Genomic DNA, 27821 nt, shown 5'->3' on the forward strand with positions numbered 1-27821 from the left:
AGGGTATTTTATTTGATCTTATGTATAATTAAAAACAAACAGATCAGATAGACTACATTGAAAACACATGCCCTAAAGTACAATCTCAATGCACCAAAAGTCAGTTTACCTGTGATCACTACAACAAAAGTTGGTTTACGTGTGATTACTGCAAGAAAAGTGATTACAGCTGTGATTTCCAGTTAAGGCTAACTGTATGAACAAAGTTATAAAAGAACCTGTGAACACCAAAGCTTCCTCAGTTTTGGCCTTGGTTGCGTGTAATGCTAATTGGTTCCACATGGTAAGGAACTGCCTGAACAAGTATGAAACCAGATTGTGAGACTTTATAAAGATGGAAGAGGGTACAAGAGCATCAGTAAGGTACTGAACATAAGGTGAAACACAGATGCAGCAGTGGTTAGGATCTATAGGAAGCGCCATACTAACAATAACAGAAGGCGTGGTGGCTGTACTCAAAAAATGAGGATTTGCACAATTCACTACGTATGCAACCTTGCATTGAGAAACAGACAGGTAAGTCTTTCTGACTTGGCACAATGATTATCTGTGGAAATTAGGGTTTCAGTGACTGATCAGACAGTGAGAGGGACACTGCATGAAGTCAACCTGTACAGACAGCATCTAATAAGAAGACCATTGTCACCGTATGGCACACAACTTTGCCAAAGAACCTGAAATGAAGCCTGATGAATGTTGGCAGTGCATTCTTCGGTCAGATGGAAACAAAATACATTTGTTTGGATCAGAAGGGGTCCAGCATGTTTAGTGTGGACCAAACCAGGACTACCACAGTGACTTCATAGTGCCAACCCTGAAACATGGATGGGACTCAATGATCTCTCAAGGAACTTCATCTAACAGGCAGTAAAGAGAAAAAATGTAAACTAAATCAATAATTGCTATGACAACCCCTTGCCTTTAGAACAACACCAGTTCTCCTTGGTACACTTGCACACAGTTTTTTAAGCTACTTGGCAGGTAGGTTGTTCCAAGCATCTTGAACAACTTGCCACACTTCTTCTTTTGATTCAGGCTGTCTCAGTGTCTTTTATCTCTTCATGTCATCTCAGACTGACTACAGGATGTTGAGATCAGGGGTCTGTGATGGCCAAACCATCTGGTGCAGGGCACCTTGTTCTGCATATCTGTCCATTCTGATCTTTTTTTAATATATACAAAATGTCTTTCTCCTTTACAACATTCATCTACATCTGTTTCATTCATTTAAGGTTACTATTTCATCGTGCTTTATTTAATTTGAGTTAAAAAAAAACATGTCTATATGGCATAAAAGATAAGGTTGTTGTCCTACTGAATTTGCCAATCTTTAAAAACAGCTCACAAATATATAGTTTTTAAAAAAGTAATTTCAGTCATTTCGTAAAACAGGTGGACTCTGGAGTTTTTAACAATCATTACTCAAATAGGAGGAAATAGTGCATTTGCTGGGGACTATTTTCAGTGGTGGATTAATCCACATTTGGAGCTTTAGTGAGTATTTGGGGTAGCAGGATGGTGTGTGTGGGATTGAGTCAAAATAAACTACAGTGTGTATGTTCATGGTAGTGAAGGAACATGTCACCCAGTGCAACAATATTGCTAACTGATGTGTTTTAAATAGTTTTTGGACAATGATGGAGCTCTGTGGCACACAGGAAAACATAATTTTAGACTTTTCATGAATTTATTGAAAATAAAACTGTAACACATCTCCTAAATAATTATTTAATTGTAGTTATTCTACTCTAATGATAAAAATGTGTTTAGATTAAGTTGAGGTGGGTTTTGTCTCCGCTACATCTCTGTATGTTACAGAAACTTTGGTATACAGCTCCCTAATTTAGCTGTGTTGCATTAGCACTACTGAAGTACTGAAAAATACATTCCTCACTGCTTCCCAAGGACACGCTCTGGCTCCAGATATCTCTCTAACATTTTCAGTCTGTGAAATCTTTATGACTGCTTTAATATGCTGTGTGACCCTGGCGGTAGCTGCAGGGGCAGGGCAAATAATGTATAAATTGCACATGCTAATGCAACTCATTTAACCAACAGGGCTTCCATTCAGACCACCACACTGCTCCCCGTTTCCCCTCCCAGACACATTTGTGCTGCTGACAGCAAATTATTTAAACCACTGTAGTGCCCTCTCCACTGGGGGCCATGGAGAAGTGGCAGTCTTCCTCAGGGTAAAGCAATTAAGTGGATTATCCCCTTCCATCCTGCAGAGGAGAAACAGAGAGAGAAAATGCTTTGATAGTTGTTTGTGAATGAAACTTCGGGGGGAGCAACCACAGGGATCACTTGTGAAATAAAGCTCATGTATTTAGCTCAACGTAATCTGAGGTCTGATCTCAAATGGAAAGGTAAGATGGCAACAAGAATGACTGTTTGGATGGACACTAGTGTGATGGTGTGTGAAAGATGCTCATCGCCAAGCTAATCAAACAGCTGATTGGATATTTCTCTTGACCATCAACTCGGGATGGTAGTTACAACCATCAACTCAGGTAAACAAGTTGCAAGCCATTGATATGGTAAGCCTCAACAAGAATAAATGAAGTATAAACTTTTTTTGTTAGAGATTAATTCTTGTGGATGTTAACAATAGTGATAGCAGCCATTGAGAAGATAAAACTAATGTACCATATTTTACAACTAAAAAAATTGTTAATCTAGCTAACTTACATAGATATCCAGGTACTCAATTAATGTTATGTTAGCCAGCAAAGCAACCAATCCTCAAACCTAGGATTCAGGGGGAGCAATGCGGACTCCTTTCTGGCTTCGGAACCAACTCCTTACCTTTGCAAGGCTACTTGGCGGGTCATGGGAGTTTGCCCATCAATTCTACATGTGCTTTGTGGACTTGGAGAAGGCCTACGACATAGATTCTATTCGCAAAGATTCATGCAGATAAGATTCACAATCTACGAGGAGTTTGGAAAAACAATTTTTGCATATTTCATGATTTTGTAACAAATCAGCACCTAGTGAGCACCATTCTATCCCTCCCCTGAAATTTTTACTTACATAACTTTTACAGTACCACTTTTACTAAAGGAAATAATAAATAAATAAATAAATATAATAAAATAAAATCCTGAGTGATTATAATAGGGTTCCCACCACCTCTGGTCCTGGGAGCCACAGCCCCACTTGGAACCCTAATAATTAATCGTCATTTATAGGGTACTTTTCAAAACCCATATAACAAAGAGATTCACATAAGGCTACAGATTCATTTAAAGGAACACTCCACAATATCATTATTGTAGTGTGGACTTCCAGATGCTCAGAGATGAGTGTTTATGATGACAGGTTTGGAAAGGTACAAAGAAGTAAAAAAAAAAAAACACCAAACCCGACATGAAATTTTCATACAGCTTTTCATAATCAGTAACAACAATTACAAAGATCTGAGAGACTCCTGTGTGACAGTTCTACAGCCAGTGCACTGAGTTCCTGATCTTTGTAGTAACATTTCAACTGTCGTAATACTATCTGATGTCCTACAAAATCAAGATAGCTTTGCTGTTGGAGTTATTGGAAGTCACTCAGTAGAAGAGCATCAGTTACACATTTAAAATGTTGTACTGTGATGGCCTTACTGCCTGTATGTCTATCACTACCCTCTTTGACCAAGTTGTCTGAGGTGATGGGTTTTGTTTTTGATTGAGCCCAGCCATTTTCCTTAGTTCTTTTTATTTTCCATAATTTCTTTGAAGGTCAGCATGAGACATTCCTGGTTCCCCTCTGCACTTGCTGATCCTTCTCCTCCCCAGTCTCTCTGCATCACTGGCCTTGTTGCGCACAACAGATGGCTATCGCTATTCTCCTCTCCCCAGTCAAGGCCGGACCAGGTCCTCTGCTATCTCCCAGAAAGAGAGGGAGAGAGAGGGTGGAAGGACAGAAGGCTTGGGGCTGATGTTGAATTTCACACCCCGTGGCTTCAGGATTATTGAGACCAGGAGGAGAAGAAGGGGAGAGAGGGCAACAGGCAGGTGGCAGTGGAGGGTGGAAAGTTGGTGCAGTCTACTGATGCCTAACGCTCAGGGTATGTCTATGTACTCTTCAAAGTTACTGACACTTTGGGCTCTGATGAACTCTGACAGCCAGAATGTTAATGAAAATACAGCATTTAGTGATTTTCCAGTGATAATCAGGATTCTATTATTTCTAGGTTCCTTAAAGGCAGACACATGGTAACATTGATGCAGGGTTCTGAGTGGTTTGTCATTGCTGATTTATGTAACAAAGATGCAAATTGCAAATTGAGCACAGTTTGATCCAAAGATTCCTAAAAGATATGCCACAAATCTAGAGTAAATTTAAATCTCATGTGACTGAAACTTTCCACTAAATTCTGTTCTAGTGCAGCACTTTCTTGTGACTTGGCAACTGCTTGAGGCAGATTTCACTGTTGAGTAAAATCCTGATAGCAGGCAGGAATTATTTCTCTGCTCAGACAACTGATTTAAAAACATTAGGGACATAAATATCTGGCATACTGGTGTAAAATCTGCTGTTTTAGTTGACAGGCAATGTTTGTCTTTAAGGAAAAAAGATGTTTCTGAATGTTAATTTTATTGATATCACTCACTTCTTATAAAGATAGTACATATTTATTCTTCAAGTGTTAATGAGAATTAGAGCCTATCTGAATAAAAAGTAATTCAAATGTCAAAATTAAATCCTTCCAGAAGAAAATCACATTTCATTGAAGGGGCTGATGTTTCAGACTGTTCAACAGATACAGTCTGTCATGTAAACACTAATTCTGAATAATTTCAATTTTCTGAATATCTATTCTAATCTTGTCCAGTTTTCACCAAATTACACTTATTAGTTTCCAGGTGACTCTATTTAGTTGAATACAAGTCAGACGCTTCCTGGCTTTTGTGACCAGGATGGATGGAAATAATTTATCCATTATTGAAATGACTCAAGGAAGATCGAAATAAAGAGAGATAGAGAGAGGGATCCAGAAAACACACAATTATGGGTGATTGAGGGAAAGCCTGTGGTTTCTCAGTGAAGCGTGTGGAACAACACCCTGCATATGAACAGGGCTGAATGTGTAATAGCAGACCAACATCACTGCATGTGTGTCCCAAGTGAAATGGGTATAAGAGGATTTTAAATGATGGTGGGTGCTGTGCTTAGCTCACCTTCTGCAGTTTAATAAGTACTGGGGTAGTGTTGGAAAGCAACTTTAATCAAGTACTGTGCTTAAGTACAGTTTGGAGGAAATATTAATTTTCTGCTACTTTTTTATACTTCCACTTTTCACTATATTTATTTTAAAGCTAAAGTTACTGGTGGCTTTTTGAGATTAAATTGTTTAGTTTTTTCCAAAACATATAAGGAGCAAATATTATGTACTGTTATAGATTTATCCAACAGTATATTAAGGAGTTAAAATAAGTGTCACTTGAACCAGCTACACAAAATGCTGCTTACATGTGACTGTTTCAATAATAACAATAACATAAATAATAACAATCATAACAATAATAACAATAGCATTTCTGCTTGTATATAGTTGAATACAAGCAGAAATGTGGTGGAGTGCTGGGATCAAGTCACAGATCATCTAATTAAAGCTGATAGAACATGTATTTTAAATACAAATCTTGCCTTAAATCTCGCTTAAATAAAAAAAATCAATATGAGTAAAACTGTTACAAGTCTGTCTTACATGCTGTGGTGCTTCCTCCTCCTATCTACCTGTCTCATGGGGCATTTTGATGGACAGTGGGTGCTGAAGAGGGGTGTGCGTGTGTGTGTCAGAGCCCCTAGTGGAACTCACAACCCTGAGACTCCTAGGTTTCAGAGGAGAGTCTGGGTTATCAGCTGAGCTTCAGGCCAAACCCTGGCTGTAGGGTGAAAGGAGGGGGTAGTTGGGGCAGGGAGGAAGGAAAGGGGAGGTGGGTTACTGTATCAGCTCCCCGACATCACAGAGCGACGGTTGTTTGCCAGACAGAAATCTACGACTACGGTTTTGGGCCGACAGACACATCTCTTAGCGGCAACGTGCCATATACGCCTCACAGAGCACATCGGCTTATACCTCGTCTGAAATTCGCTTTGGCTCCCAGTAGATTAAACTCACACCTCAATTCATCTCACACCACTCCGCTTGGCAGGAACATGGAAATGACGGGCTTCTTATTCTCCCTGCATGCAAAATAATCACAATAGCTAAATTTTTACACATTAATACTATTTACCACAGAGTGGGATAACAGTGCACCTGCTGCTTTGGTATTTTGTGGCGACATGTGAAATTTAAATTAATGTGAGGATTAAGTGCACTTGAGTTTTTTAGCAGGTGTTTGTAAACATGCACAGAGCCAATGATGCAGGATTGAAGAGAAATTAGTTGAGTAGAGCTGTAGTGCTGATCTGTGCCTCAAGACTAAACAGTATCAAAAGGGCCAAACATGTACAACCAAGGACACTACAACAAAAAATAATACATGTGTATTTGACATTTACCGAGAGATGAAGTAAATGCTTTTGAAAGGGCACTAAATGCATTTTCTCATTCGTTTATTTTTATATGTATTCATAATTTTAACAAATGTCACAGTTAACTAATAATAATGTTGTGAGGGGTGTGCACATTTTAACAGGGCTCTGGCGAGGCAGTGACAGACTTCTGAGCAAAAGTACAAGAGAACTACATTTGTTCTCTTCATAATGGAGTGTTAATTCATTCAGAAAGAACAAACAGTTATTTCTATCTGTTAAGATTTCTGTGAAAACAGAAATCTGTTTTTTGAAAAAAAAAAAAAAAAACACAATCCAACACAAATCCACACACAATTTATAATATAGGAACACAAAACATTATCACACAAAAGCAGCCTGCAGTCATGATACACAGAAAACATCCTGCAGATGTCCAGACCAATCATATATTGTGTTACTAACAAAAGATAAAGTCAGTCGCACCAAGCAATTCAAGTTCAAGGGGTTTATTTATCACCAACATATTATACAAGACAATTGTGGTGAAATGTCTCTGGACCACTACCCTTCCTAGGATTTATTCACTTCATATCATGCCGGAGAGAGTGATTTTACTTATCTCGCTGGCAGGGCCATGTTCTCCATCGGTGCTAGTTGGAAGGCCAATCCTAACTGAACTAGCATCTAAACGAGCATTCACAAGAGTTCAGTTCACCTGCCAAGGACGTGTTAGCATTTATTGTGGTGAGGGGGTTTCTCTTCATAATCCAACATTAGCCACAGGCTTTGTCACAGATGCCTCTTGGCCGACTGCTGGCAATGGGTTTCCATCCTTTTATTGCACCTCCTTTTTGCCTCCATGTCTCCAGTCATCAGCCCTGCATTGTAGGCATTGGTGTACGCATTCACAGCATCGTGGATGGATCTGTCCACCCACATATTCTGGAGAAGACTTTAACTATGGTACTGGGTACAGTTGCCTCCCTCAATTATTTCATGTATCTGAGAACTGCTTCCATAAACAGGCTGGCATTGTTGTCAAAGCTGAGCTGGAACATTTCCCAATCAGCATCATCCACAGCATTCCTCTTCCTCCTTGAAGCAAGACTGTAACTCTTGCTGAGCAGTGGCAACAGCTGCGTCTGCAGCCACAAGTGGTGTAATTACCACTTGATGCTGGCACATTAAATTCTTTTGGGCTCCAAGTCTGAGAAGTTAGGAGTACTGGAAGCAGCGTACCCCTAGAAGCTAACAGCTCATTTACAGAAAAGAAAGCCTATCAATCAGCCAGGCAACAAACACAAAATCATCATCTCAGTGCAAACCAGCAGTCATACTGTCTACTGATGTAAAATCAGCATTTAGCTAATCTGATTGATCAAAAACATCTGAACCCACAGCAGTTGTTTGCTAAAATGTAGATGCTAGGAGCTATTTTCTTTACCTATCCCACAATATCCGTACTGAGAACACAGAACTAGCTTCTTCTTATTCTGGGCTGAAGACCCATAGTTGGTGGTGTGTGACACAGTGCTGTAAAGTGTTACGCACTTCTTGCGGAGATAGTAGCTGCTCAACCCAAGTTACATGATACAAAAACAGGCATTCAGGGCATGGAATGGGAATGAAAGAGGCACTATTCTCCCTATTACAAGTCAGTGTACTATCAAAATTATTTTAAAGCTGTTATTTTACGGTAAAAAAGTTACATTATATTGCTTTAAGTCCCAAGAAATAATCAGTGAAGCCTCTGGGTTTGCCATTTGAAATAAGCTGATGTCATGTGTAAATATGATGGTGCGGTATCAGTGTCAACCAGGGGTGGAATGTTAACACTGACTATAATAGAAGACAAAACTGTCAACACATGATAGCTGGATATTCCAGCATGGTCCCCATGCTACACCACTTCACATCCCCTGATTATCCCTGAGCTCTCTGTCCTTACCTTGCATTGTACAGAAATCCCGTCTAGCTGCACGGCCTGGTCTGACACTGTGGGTGTACCGTGAGGCTGAGAAGCTTGTGGTCCCTGAAGTACTGCTGTTGTGCAGTTTACTCTCCAGGGACATAAATATGCTAGACAGTAGTGTTTTGTTTGCCCGAGCCCTCAGCCTGTTCTTTGCGCCAACCCACTTTCCCGCGGTGTCTTCTGCTTGAGGGGAGCAGGCCTTTGTCTTTGTTCCTGGCCCCGGAGGACGTCTGAAGGCCAGTCCAGGCCATGATGTAAAAACTCAATATAAATGGTGAGTAGACTGTATTCTGAAATTTAAGATTGTGCTGGAATCCAAGTGTGTTTTGTGAGAAGAAATAGAAAAAGTTGTCCATAAGTAAAATAAATACAGGCATCTATTGTGGGTACCGATATGTTGTTGTGCTATCATAACATATATAAATCAGTTATTGGAGACATCCCACCAAACTGGGACTTTTTCAGAGGAGTGAAGGTCTCTTCAAGACTGACAAAATCCAAACACTGATTGGCTTTCACAGTGACAATCTCGTTATCTTATATCATGACCATCATAAACAGTAGAGATATGACATTTAGTTTACAGTAATCTACCAGGAACGTGCACTTGCATGTGATTGATTGGCAGCTCCTTGCTGGATGTCGTTGCATTGCAGTCCTGCATAACTTGAGCCAGGTTCAATTTTTTGCCTGATAATCCCTCATTTTTTAAGTAGAGCCCTGTGCATTGGCACCTACACTGCCTCAGTGGAGCCACCCATTCAAATCAGTAAGTGAAGGTCCTTTCACACTGGACAATAAACCCACTAACATCCACTAACATCTGGCTTTTATCTTCAGTGGGAAAGGGTACAATCGGCATTCATTTCGGGGTCAGATGACTCTGCAATAGTCACGGGTATTTATCTGCCTCAGCTCTGATCCCTTTTCTTCCTCTTGGAAACAGTCAGCGCAGCCCAAAATATGTTTTAACAACACACACATACTGAACGAAGCATCTCAAACGGAGGCTCGGACACTGACAGGAGTGCCCACCCATGGATACAAAGAGACACGATTGATCCATTTTACCAGTCTACACAGTGGCTAGCAGCTCACTCTCAGTCCTGCTGTGTTGGGCTGTTGCGGTTCTCAGAAAGTCATGCTTACCAGAAATTTCACCCCAGACTGTAGGATAATTGAATGCAATCCTCTCTTGTTGTAGTAGTCTGCAAAATTGTCCTGTGAGAACTCATCTATTGGCAATGGGAAAGCAGTCAATTCCTTTTTTTAGCGGGTTCAGCCATGTTTAAAAAACGTGCATATATGCGCTAATTTTGGTGTAAAAAGGGTATGAGTTAAGTTTTCTCATGCAGGGCTAATGTTGGTCTGAAGTTTGTTTTCGAGCGCTGATGCTGAATGAATGATGAATGATGAAAACAAAACTGCGTCCTGAGGGGTCAGTAATGACCTCATTACAGCATGGTGCACCAGTAGAGGGCAAAGTAGTTGCAGAACTCAAAAACGTACTTGGACAAGCAACGCTTGTTTTTGTCCAAGTAAGTGTCTAGTTTTGATTTTACATACAAAAAGATTTCAAAGATGAGGACTAAATGGTTAGTTTGGCAAATGGATGTCTGGTGGACTTCCCCATCTCTGATAAAGGGCTGTTTCAGTAATATTTTCTATGGGAAATAGAAAAGACTATCTGGGACAGTCTCCTTAGCAGTAGATGAGAAAGTCTCAAACTGGGCTGAAAGCCATTGAGGGAAACTTTAGGTTCCGAACAAGTAATAAAGATACAAAGACCAAGGTTTCCGGTCCCTCTTCCTTTCCTGCCGTTCCAATGATTAGTAACTCAAAGTACAAAGAAAGTTGTACTAAGTGGACACGATTTTCATGGCAGTAAAAATACAGGTTTTTAATCAGTTTATATTAACAAAGGTTAAACTTCTATACAGCCGCCTGTTTCTATTCTGCCGCTGTGTAGTTGTCCATTATAGACCAGTTGTACAACAGGCTATATCGTATTGGTATGTGATATGGTTATAGCTCTTGATTTTAAAATAATACCAGAAAATAGGGATTGCTCCAAAGAATATCCAAAGTGTAAGAGAGTACTTTAATGATATTAAAATTTACAAAGCATCTCACTGACTCCCTGAAATGAGAGGAGGGCGAGAGAGAGAGAGAGAGAGAGAGGGAGAGAGAGAGAGAGAGAGAACACCCTTGTGAGCAAGGGAGAGGGAATGTGTGTATACAACTTTCATGTTGTCTTTCATGTTGTCTTCAGAGTTGTTGCCTTTGTAGTTGCAACTGCATTGATGTACAACATATTAGTGTTCAGGTTTTACTGTATCTTTATCTTTTGTACATAGTTATGTCAATTATAAATAGAACACTTATTTGGCACAATTACCTGATTTATTTCACCCCTCCTTGTTGCAAATGCTTGTGTTTGTTCAAATAATTTAAAAAACATGAATGTTGTGCAGCATTTAATATGACATCATCATACAGTGTGTTTCTCTGACTGACAGCGGGCTTGTGTAAGGGGGTATTATGCCAGTTCACTTTTTCCTGCCTATCTCCATTTCATACTTTTGTGACTCATTATGAACCTGTATAAAGTGACTGGGGGGAGCAGCAGGGGTTCTGTCAGTACTGATAAAATAAGTTATGCAGTAATACTACTTGCTGGAGCAGAAGTAGGGGGAACAATTTGGTAATATAACTAAGTTAAAATGTTTCTCAGGTTCTCTATCAAACAAGCTGTGCCTTTCTATCAGCTTTTACCTAGCATTGACTGAATTTTATATCAGACCTGGGATGTTCAAAGTCAGGTTCAAACTAAGCTACTCTTATATCTAATGTCTCTGTGCCCACTGTTTTTATTCTTTGATAGTTTAAATTTATGGGGGTCTATCTGGGTGACATGTAAGATATTGGTCATCAAATATTGCACATACAATATGGCATTTATAGTTAGTTAGTTAGTTATTAAACCAAAAGCACACACCTCCGCACTCTCCTGTTTCCTCGGGTTTCTAGTCTTACGGCTGCCTTCAAGGGAGCTCCTTTTTCCCAAAATCTCAATGTAAGTTAAAGAAGCACCACTAACAGGTCAATTCATCTCTCTGTAAATAATACACAAGATGAAGCTCCTTCTTCAACAGACTTTGGACTGCAAGCACATTCATCATGGCAGAAGGTGGAGAAATGAATGTTTTTAAAAAAAGAAGCAAATTTAAAAACATCTGGAATTACATGTTCATTAAAGAGAGCTGGAAGATAATTTTGTCAAAATATTTCAAACCCTATCAAACCCTTTACCCAAAAGTGGGTTACTTCAGTGAATATGACCACATTTTTCTCTCTGTTTCATCCCTCCACTTGTCCAAAATGGGTGTAAATCTGAAAACACTGGCTTAGTGTTTCAGTATGTACAGGGTAAATGAAGCTTCTGTAAAACAATGACATAAGTCAACCCAGTGAGGGTCACAGCTGTGTTACTTAAGAAAGTATTTATATAGCTATTTCAAATAAGAAGAAAAAAGATTAAAAAAAACTGTAGAAGAAACACACACACACACACACATATATATATATATATATATATATATATATATATATATATATATATATATACATAAAATTTGGTGTTTGAGTTGACTTTTTTTACCTCATCCATTTAGACTCAATACACAATAATGAAAAAGTGAAAACAGGATTTTATATGTGTATATATACACACATATATATATACCCTTTTGATGAATTTAAATTAGTTTCTCAAACAAAATTTTAAAAAAACCAAAACTCACTCATGCTTAATATTCAGTGTACACATGACCTGAATTAACCGATTTTACTGCATAGAAAGGGGCTGATTGTTTCCAGTTTCTTTTTCACAATGGCAAAGACAAGAGAGCTGTCTGAGAGCACCAGAAATGTTATAATCAAAAAACATAACAATTCCAAAGGCTACAAGGCAATTGCCAAAGATCTTGAAATCCCTGTTTCAAGAGTTCATAATGTAAACAAGAAGTTTCACAGTCTGTTTCACAATCTATTATCTATTATATTGAGAGATGTCCACGAAGATTGATGTGGATTGCGAAAAAACACCACGCAAGAGATCTAAAGATCATCAGGCTGACCTGGAGGCATCAGGATGGTGGTTAAAACCTTTACCATATGCCACACACTAAACCAAGTAGGACTCCATGGGTGAAGGCCCAGGAGGACACCACTATTGAAAGAAAGGCACAAAAAGACAAGACTAATCTTGCAAAAACTTTTATACATAAGCCACAGTCTTTCTGGGATAATGTTCTATGGACAAAAGGAAACCAAAGTAGAGCTCTTTGGGAATGCAGTGCTTCAGTTTGTTTAAAGGCGACGGAATGAAGCCCATAAGGAAAGAATTCCCCACCTACAGTAAAACATGGTGAAGGTTCTACCATGCTGTTGGGCTGCTTTGCTGCCTCTGGTACTGGAGGCCTTGAATGTATCAAAGGAATGATGAAATTAGGGGATAACCAAGGCATTTTAGAGCTAAATGTGTTACCCAGTGTCAGAAAACTAGGTTTGAGGCAAAGGTCTTTCAGCAGGAAAACGACCCAAAGCGCACATCCAGCAGCACAAAAGAATGGTTGAAAAGGAAAAGTTGGACTTTTTTAAGCGGACCAGCAAAGGGTCCTGAAATAAATCCCATTGAAAACCTCTGGAGAGAGCTGAAATCTGCCATTGCAAAAAGGATTCCAAAAAACTCAAAAGAACTTGAACGAATAGCAATGGAAGAGTGGCAGAAACTACCAGCAGGCGGGTGCAAAAAGCTTCTAAATGGCTGCAAGAAACCTTTAGAGGCTGTCACTGTGCCAAAGGATCTGCAACCAAATATTATTGAAGGGGGCCAATAATTGTGTCTGGGGTACATTTTGTGTTTGTATTATTTCACTATTGTGCAATTTTTTAAAATAATTTTTTATGATTTTATCATAATATTGATATTGTCTCAAAAATTCAGTATCTGTTGGGCAATAATATCAATTCAATACACTTTAATCACTTCAGAGAGATTCACTTTGATGACATATTTTATGTTTATTCTTTGTTATTTGACTTCTTGCAGTAAGTTATGTAGTGACAAAGTAATGAAGACATATTATAGTATAAATAATAAATAATTCGCAAAATATTAAAATTGATCTTTTTGCTTTTTTGTTTTCATGTTATATAGTTCCAGAAGCATAAATAACAGCTAAAGACTGTAAGTTCACTGAGTTTTGATTAAAACATGTTATTCATCGCAAAAATCTGACAAAATTTAGACTTTAGGTCTCTTTCCATATTTTTTGCCATTAAAATTTAAAATTTTAAAATAATTACAAAACAATAAAATAGCCGCCGATAAAAGGAAAAATTGGTTAATTAGCATTTACTTCTGAAGATATTCAAAATTTTGTATCTTAAATCCATGGGTGCCAATTATTTCAATCAGGACTGTAGATGTAGTCTCAGTTCAACCACGGTATTAGAGTAGGGTGACAATTATTGACACAAGTAATCTATATATATAGTTTCAAGTATGAATGTCACCAGCTGATCTGAAAGCCCAGGCTCAGGACCAATCAGGACCAATAGAATTTTTTTTAATCAATCTTTAACAATTTGAAAATCCTGAACCATTTGACCAGTTGTACTGCAGCTGCAGCAAATGGGCCATTACACTCCATTCAAACACTGGAACTGTTTAACACAGTGTTGTAAGAATCAACCAAGGAGCAGCATGCACGGCTGGAGCTGAGCTGTGTTTGTTGTCTCTATTTTAAAAACATTTTGTCTAATCTGTCGACGATTTATCTTTCTAAATCCTGTCCAAACCTTCTTCACAACAAATTCACAATGGTCCAAGCAGCAGAGTATACTGCAAGGACATTGTAGGAAACCATTGATGGAATGCTGTGATGCAGGCTGCATTTTCTTAATGGAGAGCTCTACAACTGTCAAACATCTAACTTGCTTTGGGCTAAGTGTGAACTGTATAGCTGTATTATGCTGGAAAAAAAATACAGACTAAATATTGAGATTGAGATCAGGGACAAAAACTTAAACAGTGGAAACTTTTTCCTTTTCATTGTCACTGACAAAAGCCTGCCTTTTCCAAGGTCTGTGTGATAGAGTTTAATATTGGGTACAGCTGGTTAATAAGCATGCAGACTATGTGATCTCACAGAAAGTGAGATCACATACAGCACTCTGAGCATATGGATGTATGACCGTGGTCTGTAATGACCACAGTTCAGGCACATATAAAAATATGGCATATTAGGAATAGGATTGTGAAAGATACTTTATGTTTAAGGCCATTTAGAAACAGTCTCCATTACGTGTTTTTTTCCAACAGGGAGTAAAATGCCCCCGCCTACTACTTTTGGTCGTCACAATTCTTTAACCATTTAATGGTCTTCTCAACGATTAGAACAGTGGAGCACATTTTGAGCTGTGATATCTTGTTGCAAATTTCACTTTACGCAATTCAACATGTTTGAGGTGTCTCCAGCATTAGGTTGAAGTGTTATAGGGCAAAAAATGTCCCAGTTTTCAGAACTGCAGTTATCAGAACCAGCCCTTTTCAGGTGTCTTCTTTTTCAGGAAGTCAGTCACTCAGTCTGAACAGACTGATGTAAATGAATACCCTACTGATAGGTACAAATGTCCATTAATAGTAAAGGTGCTAATATTAAAAAAAAATATTTATATACATTTTACCAAAACTGAATTTGGTAAAATTAAATTTTTTAAAAGATGTTTTCAATGAAAATGCAGTCATTAATCAAGTAATTAAAGGTGACACTGAAAATACTGGCAATAATAAGTCAGCAAAACTTCATTATAGCCTTTCATTCAAACTTAACTCTGATCACTGGGGATGGTGAATATCCTGCCTAATGGGTGTGTCTGCAGTGAAATGGAAGGCCCATCACCCAAAAAACTGTTGAGCTGGTGTCACACCAAATACTCACTGCTTCTACAAAGACTTAACTGCTGATATGATTTTTGTTGATTTTATATGACTATAAGGTAATTCTATTTAATTCATTTATCTTTAAAAAAGACAACATCAAGTGTTACAAATTGCCCTTATCTACTAAAATAGATGTGTATCTAAAAGTGTCTTTTATTTCACTTAAAAGGAGAAAAATTCATGCAGATTATTGAAAGTGTAACTTTGCAGTGAATGGACATCTCAGGCCAAAGAAACTGAGAAAAAAAATCCATTCTTTTTTTTCTAGGTGAATCCTTATCAGAAATGAAATAAATATATACTCATATTTTTGAACTTTATAATATTGATATTGTCTCAAAAATTCAGTATCTGTTGGGCAATAATATCAATTCAATACACTTTAATCACTTCAGAGAGATTCACTTTGAAGACAGATTTTATGTTTATTCTTTGTTATTTGACTTCTTGCAGTAAGTTATGTAGTGAAAAAGTAATGAAAACATATTATAGTATAAAGAAATAATTCACAAAATATTAAAATTGATCTTTTTGCATTTTTGTTTTCATGTTATATAGTTCCAGAAGCAGTTCACTTAGTTTTGATTAAAACATGTTATTCATTGCAAAAGTCTGACAAAATTTAGACTTTAGGTCTCTTTCTATATTTTTTGCCATTAAAATTTAAAAATAATTACAAAACAAAAAGATACCCGCCGATAAAAGGAAAGTAAAATCACATTAACTACTGAGATTAGATAAATGTAAATATCAGACACTTCAGAGTTTTTTCATGTTCTAACCTGCAAATTTATGTACAGCACAGGCATCAAGCTGCGACAGACCAAGCAGTTTCAAACAGTAGCCCTCAGGACTTCATCTGACCCTCCTCATGAGGAGAATAAACTATACTGTCCATGAAACAAAACAAAATCAGTCGTACAAACAACAGCACTGTTCCAAAGACGGTGTTTTCCTCTAGTCTCCTAATACACACAGACAGATAGCAGAGCGGAGCAGCAGCTATAGATATCATACCTTTGCGCTCAGAGCGTTTCTTTCGCCTCCTCCTAAACCTGCGGCGGATCAGGCAATAGTAGGCTGCTGTGGTGTGGGAACTGTCCAGCAGCAGAGCCATGGCTCATCCACTATGCTACCCTGCAGACTCTGATGTCCTCCTCACTCTCAGCCTAATGCTAAGTATAGACACACAGTGCGCCTATACAACTTTGGACAGAGGAAGGGAGTGAGGGGGAGGGGTAGCCAGTCTACAAAGGAGGCTCGCACATTGGCACATTGACTCGCTATGGTAAATGGCTGTCAGATAAATGGGCTGAGATGTCTCCTGGTCTCCTCCTCCCTCCTCTGCCAGCCTCTCTCCTCTCTCATTCCACACTCCACTCTCAAATCCACACTCTGGACTGTGATGAACTTGGCAAGCTAGTGCTCTTGTAAAGAATACTAAAAAGGGCCTTTTGAATATGCATGTGACACTTCATGAGACAAGTGTTAAGAGTAGCTGTTGAGGTGCTAAACACTGTACATTAAAGGAAGCATTACTTTAGCACAGTGGATGAATCAACAAAACTGACTTTTTAACCCTAGTCCTGAGATGTCAAGGTATTCCATTTTATAATATCAAACACCTGTAATGGCTTTATGATCATCATAACTCATTTGATTTAAAAAATGCATTCAAATTTTCCTTTGTCCCTTTCCTAAAGTTTTCTAAAGTATAATTCCGTGTTCAGCATTTGCACTGGGTGAAAAAAAGGTATCTCTCACAATCATTCTAATGAGTCCAATAAGATGGCACAGTGTGAAAAATTCTGGGTCATTAGCGAAAGATCTGAACCTGACGCAACTTGTGTTGGCTAATCAAATACATGTAAGGGCACACTGCTGGTAATTACTTTGAAAAGGCATAATTACTGCTGTTTACATAGAGACTTCTCAGAGAGAGAAAATGAGTGTCACTGTGATAATGTTCCAGAGTTGTCAAATCCTGTCTCATATTATTACGAAGCCCTTTGGTGTCTGATAAACCTTTAAACTCATGGATTTATTACTCAAACCAGCCTTCCTGGATCATGTTCCATCATCTCACTGCTACCTGAAGCAACACACCCCCACCAACACAACCCCTTTAATTTTTTAAAGGTGCACACATTTTTTTTTAATGAACAATGAATCAAATCATCAGGTGAAATGTAAAAGGTCACTTGTAGTGATGAATCCATAGAAAATGGTTACCAACTCTGCAGTTATACTCAGCTCTAAAGAGCCCTTTAGCCTCTTTTAGCTCTTTTTTTTGGCCTTCAACTTAACATCAACCTGGTCTCCAACAGCAGCAGCAGCTGTTTTCAGAGAAAAAGCTGTAAAAAGTCCCTATCCACTACCTGCTCAGTGGCAAACAGCAGACAGAAACAGTTATATATTTCTAACTATATATTTCCTTCAGGAGTCTGACACGTTTGCAGTTACAAATCCATAAAGTAATAATATACCAGTGTTGTGTTTGTAGTTTTTTTGCTGCCTCCAAGTGACCAGAAATCAATGAATACAGCTTAACACGGTGCTGTTCTTGATCTAAATACCCTGTAAGTCAGAATTCTCTTACAAACCTTGGGACTACAGCGTGGAATAGTGTAATACTGCATGAGGTAAATGTATGGTTTATGGTTTATGGTTTGTATTATATACAGTTCTGGTGAACAGTCCGGTCTACACCAAATTCAACCATGTGTACCAGCTCTTGTTTGGAGACGACAAATGTATAAAAGAAAGTCTGTGTTACAAGTAAGACTGACAAAAGACACCAGTAAGTTGAATCATGGAAAATGTAGGATGCAGAACTTTTGGAGTTTGACCTATAAAAGGAACTGGAAGTCAGAATATCTTGGCCTCTTCTGCACTTAATTTTGACCATTCTTTTTAAAAATTTCTCTCTCATGTATCCAACTTTATGGAAGTGCAATACTAAAGCACTACAGTATATGTAGGATTTGAAAATTTCTGACTGGCAACTCCTAGTGATATTGTCAGAAAAGACAATGTGGTAGACGGCAATACCATGCAAATCTGCCAGTTTGTTTTTAGATATGCAGAAAATAATAATGTGTTTATTAATGTGTTTTGTTGCATGAAATAAATGTACACCTGTTCTTATTTCAGCTGCGAATTCTGAAGCTATGTAATGTAAGTGCTACAGAGCTTAAGTTCTTAATTTCTACTCAATCAGCTACAAAAATACCACAGGAAACCTGCAGTTAAAGCCCATGGTGGAAGTAAATTAAATAGTTATCCTACAAATTTATCACCTCTACAGCACTTTCTTGTGTATGTGTGTGTGTGTGTGTGTGTGTGTGTGTGTGTGTGTGTGTGTGTGTGTGTGTGTGTGTGTGTGTGTGTGTGTGTGTGTGTGTGTGTGTGTTTGTGTGTGTATTTGCACAATATGAATTAATGGTGATGAATTTACATTCAATTGTGTATTAGTCTATAATGGAGGCAGATTGTCTTAATTAAATTATTAATGACATTTATTATTATTAAATAGAGATGAGCTGTAAAAGGAAGGTGGCATTTATACATATTTTGGGGACGTAAACATTGAGAAGGAAAACTGTTTATACAGTTTGAAAGTCTGCACTGCCCCCTTGTGTATGCTAGTAAAAACACAGCTGTGCTAAAAACACAACACGTATATATGTAAATCTACATATATACATATACATACATATTTTACATATATATACATTTATACACACACACACACACACACACACACACACACACACACACACACACACACACACACACACACACACATATATATATATATACATACATACATGCAAGAGAATTTAAGATTAAACTTTCATACTCACAGCAGATGATGTTAATAATGGCTGCATTCACTTTAGATCTTCCAGTTTCAGGGTCCTGGTACTGGCATGGCTTAGAGGTCATATATATGGAGACTTTACTAATGTGATTAGTTAAACCTGTGCTTTTCTTGCTATGACAATGCAAAAGGTCTACAGTGAGAAAGATCTAGTGGGTCCCTGCAAAATATAGTATAGCCCTAATCCCAAACAAGAGCGTATAAATATAGAGAAGCAGATTGGCAGGAGCCCTGAATAATTTGCCCTTTCAAAGGTCGGTATGCTCTGGTATTTCAAGGTATTTTTATGATGATTGATTCATTTGCCTTGACTTTTCCTAACTTTTACATTTTTTTACGGAAAGTTTGACACTGTGGCCTTTATTGTGTGATGTAGTTCCTTTGCTCTTTTCTTCTGAGGGTTATTGTTGTCAAACCTCTTCCAAACTACTGAAGTCTCTCCCTTCTGGGGACTAACTTCTCCACAGCAGAGCCGACAGAAATGTGACTTTCAGTTTTAGCCATTCTTGTTGCTGCTGAATGTAATCATTACAGAAATATGTCAGTATTGTTAAATATCATCATATGACACATTTTATCAAATTCAGATTTAAACTGGTATTATTATGATTTATATGATATGACTCAAACAAATCGAGTACCAAACATCAAAAAAAACAGTAAAGAATATGGAAACTTGAACTGCAGAAGCTTGAAAGTTCTGCAAAGCCATGGTACACCCGCACATGTGTTTGCACTTTGTTTTTTTGCCTGATTAGACTCTTCTGAGGACTGTATGGGAGTGTACACACTACTTGTTTAACATCTCCCTATTGGTACATGGACTTTGGTGACCTCAGACAATTCCTATCTTACTTTAGCTGCACCCACCTTTAACCTGAGCAGAGGTGTAATCAGCCAAGAGTGAGAACCCCCATGCTAATTTCACCCATGTTAGGTGATGCTATTGTAAGCACTGTATCCTATATGGTGTTTCATTAATATAAATTTAGTAAGAACAAATTATTGCTGTCATCATTGTCGAATCATATCAGTTCATTGCTGCAGTGTAAAGAAGTCTTACTACTTTTAAATGGTTTAATTCCACTTCAACTTTAATGCAAGACTTGATATCAGCCAATTATTGAAAGGAGCATTCCATCAATTTTTCACATAAAGGGCAATTCACTGTTTATGAGGAGCACCATTCAGCCTGTGAAAACAGGTGTAATTGTCTGAGGAGGGAGGTTTTGTCTTCCAAATTCATCCAAAACTTCAGACAGCAGCCCAATGTCTCAAGGAGAGAAGACAGTGTGCCTTTCAGAAAGACTTGCTGCTGTTTTGCCTGATACCTCAAGGCCCATGCTTGACCTGTGTAACCCAATAGAAAATTCAATAAACAATAATAATAATAATAATAATAATAATAATAATAATAATAATGCTCAAACAAAGAAAAGTAGGAGAGGCTGTAACTAAACAATGTTTGGTATTTTTTCACTGTGTTTGGTTACAAATAACTAAAATGATAAATCAACTACCAAAAGAGTTGCTGAGTAACTGATGAACATAAAATCATCATTTTCAGTCCTTAAATATTTGTAGTATAATTTTAAATGAACTTACTATACATACATATGGCCATGTGGCTGTAGACTTAGGGTTAGTAAAAACCGAAATTACAGTGAGCAGCCTGTAGGTGGAGCAGCTGTCCTTCACATCGCCACAGCGGGAGGAACAGATTGAACTACATGTAATATTACTTTCTTCCTACAGTGTTTCCTCTCCTCCCACTCTACTATGCATCTTAACATTAATCACAGCTGAAGGAGCTTGTTATAAAGATGAAGCAGGTTCCAGTATTTCAACATGCAAGAGGAAGCAACACAGTCAGTACATAATCTGATCATTCTCAGTCATATTAAAAAATTACATTTACATGATACTCTGAGGAACTTCTCAGCAGAGACGGTAGCTTTGAAACCTTGAGGGTTTCGCAACATGTCATGAAATTAGTTCACTGAGTTTAATCAAGTCAAAGAAAGGACTTCCTTATGTCTGCTTAAATGAAAACACTAAAAATGAAAGTAAGTGAGGGAACCTCACAGAATGGGGATACTTAGGATATTTCTGGAGCCAGTCCTAAGGGTGATGCTTGCCTGGATAGTTTCTTGTTAGAGAACAGCCCAAAACACAAACATGGCTTTGTGACTTTGGGCTTGCAAAGTGTTGAATGTCTACCTCTCTGAGAGGTGAAGATTAGTTGGACCAACCCTGTCTCCTAGAAATTAAAAACTAATTTACAACAGCAAGTATGTTTTGTAGGAAACAAACTGCAATTGTGAGCATAATGTCCACTTCTAGTGACTACATCATTTTTTAAGATTTGGCTGAGGTGGAAAAGCTGTGTGGATAAAAATCAAAGGGAAACAGACTTGAGACAGAGATGAGGAGACTGGAACCTTACTCATATTAATACACAAAACAAACTGAAATGTCAGATCTCAATCACATTTTCCACATGTTTTTCCCTATGTTTGATCTGTGACTGAAGCTCTTTTAAGGACCTCATTTTGTCGCTTGTTGTGTCCTCTTCCTCTGCAATAGTTTAAAGGCACTGACTGGAAAATCAGCTCCACCTGCTGTTTATCTCCAACAGCCAATAAACACATATTCACACAACGATAGTGGATGGAAACAAGATGTCACTCAAATTTTAGTTTGTCAATTTTCTCAAAATTTGGTTAAGATTTGCACTAAAATTCGAATTTGGAAACTTGAGGACTGAAATGAATGAGAAAGCTGTGTTTTTACAGATTACTGTTGTCTGGCATAGCCTAATCAACCAAATAGGTCCTTCTGTCTTTGCCCTCCAGAATAAGCTATTTGAACGTGATCTTGTAACACTGACATTCTGCCGATGTCATGAAGACATTGTTTGTCAGCTGGAGTGCGAAGTAGGCTATGTCTATAAAGTACTTTACAGTATCCCTCTCATTCACAAATGCACACACAGAGATGACGGAGGAGTGACAATGCATGGCTATGTCCTAACCAGCAGGAGAAACTGGAACAGTGGGAGCCAGGAATCGACCCACCAACCCTGCCATTAATGAACGATCCATTCTACTTTCTACCAAAACTTCCACCAAAACACAAAAAAATGACCATTACGAAAATGATTCATGACTGTTTATCTGTTTGATCTGTCATCTCTATGGTTAAGGTAAGTTTCAGAACCTACAACCACTTGGTTAAGGAAAAATAGTGATCATGGCTAAAAGAATCCAACACTGATTGTTATTAAGAGATTGTATGCAAACTGTCAAAGTCACACACTGGGGTTTTGCAGTGGTAAACAATGTCACAATGTTTCTCAAAACTCACAATTCACATGTCCACAAGAGGTAGTGTGTAAGGAAAACATAACATAAGTCATTTTATAAATTTGAAAAAAACAACTTATGCTATTGTTTTTCTGCTGTAGAAAAAAGAGAACAAAAAGAGAAAATAGTGAGTTGGGAGGAAACTGGTGATTTGGTATCTGTCCTAGCAAGGATCCATTAGGTTTGTGAATGAAGAACTTGGAAAAAAGGATTTGAAAAATTTCAATAAAACAAATTTGCAAATGAAATGCATTAGCCAGGTTCAGGGACAACACTAACAGACTGAAACCATGAGCTTTAATAAAAATCATCTATATCCTGTAGTTAAGCTACAAATCTCAGTGCACCAATGTAAGCAGTATTCAGACAGGATTCTTTATCTAGCAGCAGAGTTCTGGTGCCTGAGCTACAGGGAACGCATCATCCTCAGAGCTTTCTCACATGGCCGCTGCCTGCTGACCTTAAATGTCCTCCACAAACCAAGAGGGGCGTTTCAGCTTCAGCCATCCCTGAGCCTTTAAAAACTAGACCTGTTCTGGTATGTACCCTGGTTAGAGGATGCATGTTATGTTCTTTTTTCCAAATCCCACAGCAGATGGGATTGGGGCTCGGGGAGTATAGGACCCTGACAAAGCAGAATAAGAAAACCAACAAATATTCACATTTGAGAAGCTACAGCCAGAAACATTTTGGCCTTTTTGTTAAAACTGATTCATCCATGATCAAAATATTTGACAAATATTTTCATTCTAATTTACTAATTAGTTATTTGACACTTTCATCATTTCAGCTTTACTCCAGTTAGGAACTGAGCAAGCTAGTTTAGTTAGCAAACCAGCTAACTTGGGGAACTATCAATAAGTGATATGCTATTTAGTCATTATTTCTTGTCTATGAGCTGTGGATCTCCTCATAGTACTGAAGAGAAACAACTGAATTCTAAAGGACTTCACATCTGCAACAATAAACAGATTATTGCAGCAGACCCATTAAATAAGCCCTGCCTTGATTTTCACCTTCAATTCTGTTTCTCCTTGTTTAGCCTCAGAGTTTCCATCCTCGTTCTTCCTTCCTTCATTGCTATGGATTCTGCACTGTCTGAGACAAAGCTGTCAGCTGGGCTATTTTTACACAAGAACTCATTTGATCTCATCCCAGCACTCATTTTGCTACTTCTGACTCTGTTTACCTGTTTGGAAGGTTAAATTATGCCAATTATTTTTCAGGTTTGCAAAGCACCTGTGGATGCCCGAGATACAGTAAATAAAAGTCTCTGGTGGCAGGCTCTGAAGACTGCAGTGTTCATTACACAACACAACAACACACTGATTTTTGTTTTTTGATCCTCAACATTAGTGAGGGTAAAAAAGTGGAATCAGCCAATGCTTAATGGATAAACTCAAAAAGCAAATGCATTTCAATAAAAAGGGTTAACCTATGAGGATGAACTAAAAATTAGTAGCACAATTGAGAGATTTAAAAAAATGTACTAAATCCAATCCAATCACAACTTATGTCTATGTTTTGATACAATGTACAGTATCCACGTATGTATCAATGTGTCAGTGTACGTGTGTGTATATGTGTGCGCACATGCATGCACATGTGAAGCCATGTATATGCATAAGCATATGTGTGTAGGGTAGGGGTAAATCAAGGCCACTGTTATCACACGTAATAGGCCGGAGCTTATTACACCACGTAGCAAGTGGATATGTACAATATGTTTGCAGTATGTGTATATGAATATATGCTGTGCATATGTGTGTATAGGTACTGTGTCTATGAATTAATTATTATTATTACTATCATTGTTCTTTCCTCCCTTTCATTATCTTTTGTTCTGCTTTATCTTTAACTTAAAGACAGAAGTCAATCAATCAGTCAATCAACCAATTAGTTCACTCTTTCCAGATGAATAATACAGTTTTCTTGGTTATTGGGTATTGCTTATGAAATGAAGGGTTAAATTGTTGTGTGACTTAAAGTATGAAGAGACCACCCAGAGGAAGTTTAATCAAATCCAAATTAGGTGGTTTAGATCATTCGGATAAATTGTGTCTTTGTGTCCAACCTGCTCATGTTTTTATTGCTTAAGAAAACACAGTGACTCCTGTGAGTACAACGTTATCAGAAGTGGTGTGGATAAAAGTACAAAAAGAAGGCCAAAGTTGTAATAAGTGCTATTTTCTTTTGAATATAAAAAAACAGGGAGCACATTTTTAGAATAGCTTTCTATTTTGTTTAACCAGCATTTGAAAAGCTCACAATATTCATTTTGTAATGTAATGGAGAAAATACAAGCAAAGCGTCACATTTTAAAGCAAGAATCAGCAAGTGTCTGTGTTTTGAAGTTTTTCATTGTTGAAGCATAGACCAAAACATAAGCCAAGTATCAATAAATGAAATATAAGCAAAACATACATAGCGTATGTATATATAAAGTATGTAGGAGCAGGGCCAAAGCTAAATGAGGTAATGTTTCTGAAAATTTGAGGTTTGAGCAATCTGGGCAATTTGAAAACTTATTTTAAAAGCTGATTCCACTATATTCTAGGCAGAATATATTTACTTTTGATTACTTTAGGCCTCTAAACAAGTCAGTATTTCCCTATCATATTTTTATTCATGGCAATGTAAAGAAGGCTTTGAAACAGTATCTAACCCTTCATGTTGGGATATACCATACAAAATGAATACGACTGAATTAAATATCTATTGGGGGTTTTTTTTTCTATTATTTTTTTAAAATCCTGGCTACACCACTTTGTAGGAGTGAGAAATGTAGGAAGAAGTACTGATTAATGATATAGCACATGTATTTACATACATATTTTAGTTACAGATGTTAGAAGCAGTGCTTTATTGTTTTATTAAATATAGTTTATATGATTTATAGGTATCTCTAAATCTATAGCCACTTAAAAAATTAATCATTAAAGGATTTTGTCCAAGATATGTACTGCACTGTAAGAAAAGATACACCATATCTACTCAATAAAAGTAAGGCAACAGATTACAAGCAATATTATTAATTCAATATAACTATTGGTATTGAGTTAATATGAATTAAATTAGACCCTTAAAATATTAAGTTGATATGAAAAACAGAAACTTTTAAATTTCTAAATAGTACTTATAAAATTAATTTTATTCTACATATCCATGATATATAATTGAGTAATAATCATCCACATTGGTCAGTGCATTGATACAAAATGTATTCAATGGAGTTCAAATCAATTAAATCTAAATGTTCTTCTTTCTTAGGAATAATAAGCCAAAGTGTTAATGAAGAACTCTTCACTTTATTTTAAATGCTGCCAAAATGATCTTTAAATTCATGTACAACTAAAATAACTCAAACAAAAACACATCTCTGTCTGGTATGTTAACCAATCCATAAAATGGACAGTGCAGTGCAGTTTTAAGAAACAGGGGTCAGAATTCTCCAAAATAGCCAACATCTGAATACTGTAGACATCCAAAGTGATTTAAAAAAAGTCAACTTAATTTTAGGTGAAAATGTTAAAAATCTTGAGTGCTTGAATGAAAAATAAAATAAATAAATATAATTATACAATAAAATTAAACAGTGAAAGAAATTTTTATATAATACCACTCCACTGAAGCTAAACATGAGAAGCAATATAGAATGGGCTCATAATAGAAGTCTGAATTCCACAGACAGGTACAATTACACACTTCCTATGTAAACTTGTGCATGGAGACAATAATCAATCGAGAAGAAAAGCTGAAAAGTAATTCGAAACAACAGGAACTGTGCATTATGACCATGATCCCATGTCAAGCAGGCAATTTGCTCTTTAGGAACTGGGCCTCAAACTTCAACACTTAAACTTGAGCTATCTGGGACAACAAATTTGGTGCATTGGTCAAACCACAAACATTTAAGCAAACCAAAGTCAAGCTGATTGTAGTCTGTTAAAAACCTTAATTATTAAGCTATCATATCTCTCAATTTCAACCACTTAATTAAAAGAAACAATCATAAAAAAGCCTTCATACTCAATCTTTGAACAGATCACAGTAGAAGTTTCACTGACATTCGTGAGATAGAGTCAAAATCAGTACTAACTTACAAATTTGGTTCTTTCATTTGTGCACTTCCCAAGCTCTGCAGAGGCTGACCATTGTGTAGCACTGAAAATGTAGGCCTACTTACTACTTACGTACTGCAACCACAGTCTTATTTCACGCCAGAAATTTGCTCTTGAGGGACTGGACTTTTGTTTGACAGGTTTGAAGCATCTAGTTCACAGAAAAGTTTTTGGAATACCTCAAAAGTATACTTCAGCTGGCAGAATAATCGAGATTCAGAGCGTAGGGGGCAGAGCAAACCCTGGCAATACCTTCAAGTCCTGTGATGACTTCAATGCACTCAATAACAATTCAAATGTCCTTTGGGCTGTCATTTGCAGAAGCTCCGGCCTTTATGATCACATAATTGCCAAAATGAGCTGTTCGAGTTTTTTAAAGTTTTCGGTGTCCTGCAACATTAAATTGTAATCAGTGCCATATTATAAAGCTGTCAAAAAAAAATCATAGGCATATCACATCTCTAGACGATACATTTTTAATAAATGGCCTCTGTGTCAGCCATATCAATGTATGGGTAGATGACAAATTGAAGCAAAATTTCAAGTTCAAGTTTATTATGAGCCCAAAAAAGAGTCAGAAAGATTTTGGGCCACCATGAGCTTCAATGCTCCTTGGCATAGAATCCAGAAGTCTCTGGAACTTTATGGAGGGATGGAACACCATTCTTCCAAAAGATATTCCTTCATTTGTTGTTTTAATGATGATTATGGACAGCGCTGTCCAACATGTCGGTCCAAAATCTCCTATAGATGTGAACTGGATTGAGATCAGGTGACAGGGAAGGCCACAGCATATTATTTACATAATTTTCCTCCGCATCAAACCATTCAGTGACCACTTGTGCCCTATGGGTAGGGGCGTGGTCATCCTGGAAGAGAACACTCCCATCAGGATAGAAATGTTTCATCATAACATAAAGGTGATCACTCAGAACAACTTTGTTTTGATTTGCAGTGACCCTTCCCTCTAAAGGGAGAAGTGGACCCAAAA

The 27821-nt window shown here is 37.5% G+C and overlaps 1 protein-coding gene across 2 annotated transcripts in view; it reads right to left on the bottom strand.

The window, feature by feature from the left end:
* LOC120787473 (double-stranded RNA-specific editase 1-like) overlaps positions 1 to 16601 on the bottom strand; it is a 51365-nt gene extending 34764 nt beyond the window's left edge. The window contains exons 1-2 of one of the 2 annotated variants that reach the window (XM_040123151.1): positions 16479 to 16601; positions 227 to 237 (exon numbers count right to left, since the gene is read on the bottom strand). In XM_040123151.1, the coding sequence (XP_039979085.1) occupies positions 227 to 237; positions 16479 to 16578 (111 nt within the window). In that variant the 5' untranslated portion in view covers positions 16579 to 16601. The remainder of the gene's footprint in view (positions 1 to 226; positions 238 to 16478) is intronic. The other variant, XM_040123150.1, reaches the window with a different exon arrangement.
* Between the last annotated feature and the right edge of the window lie 11220 nt (positions 16602 to 27821).

The sequence above is a fragment of the Xiphias gladius genome, unplaced genomic scaffold, assembly GCF_016859285.1.
Source record: "Xiphias gladius isolate SHS-SW01 ecotype Sanya breed wild unplaced genomic scaffold, ASM1685928v1 HiC_scaffold_1477, whole genome shotgun sequence".
In the NCBI taxonomy this organism is placed as follows: Eukaryota; Metazoa; Chordata; class Actinopteri; order Istiophoriformes; family Xiphiidae; genus Xiphias; species Xiphias gladius.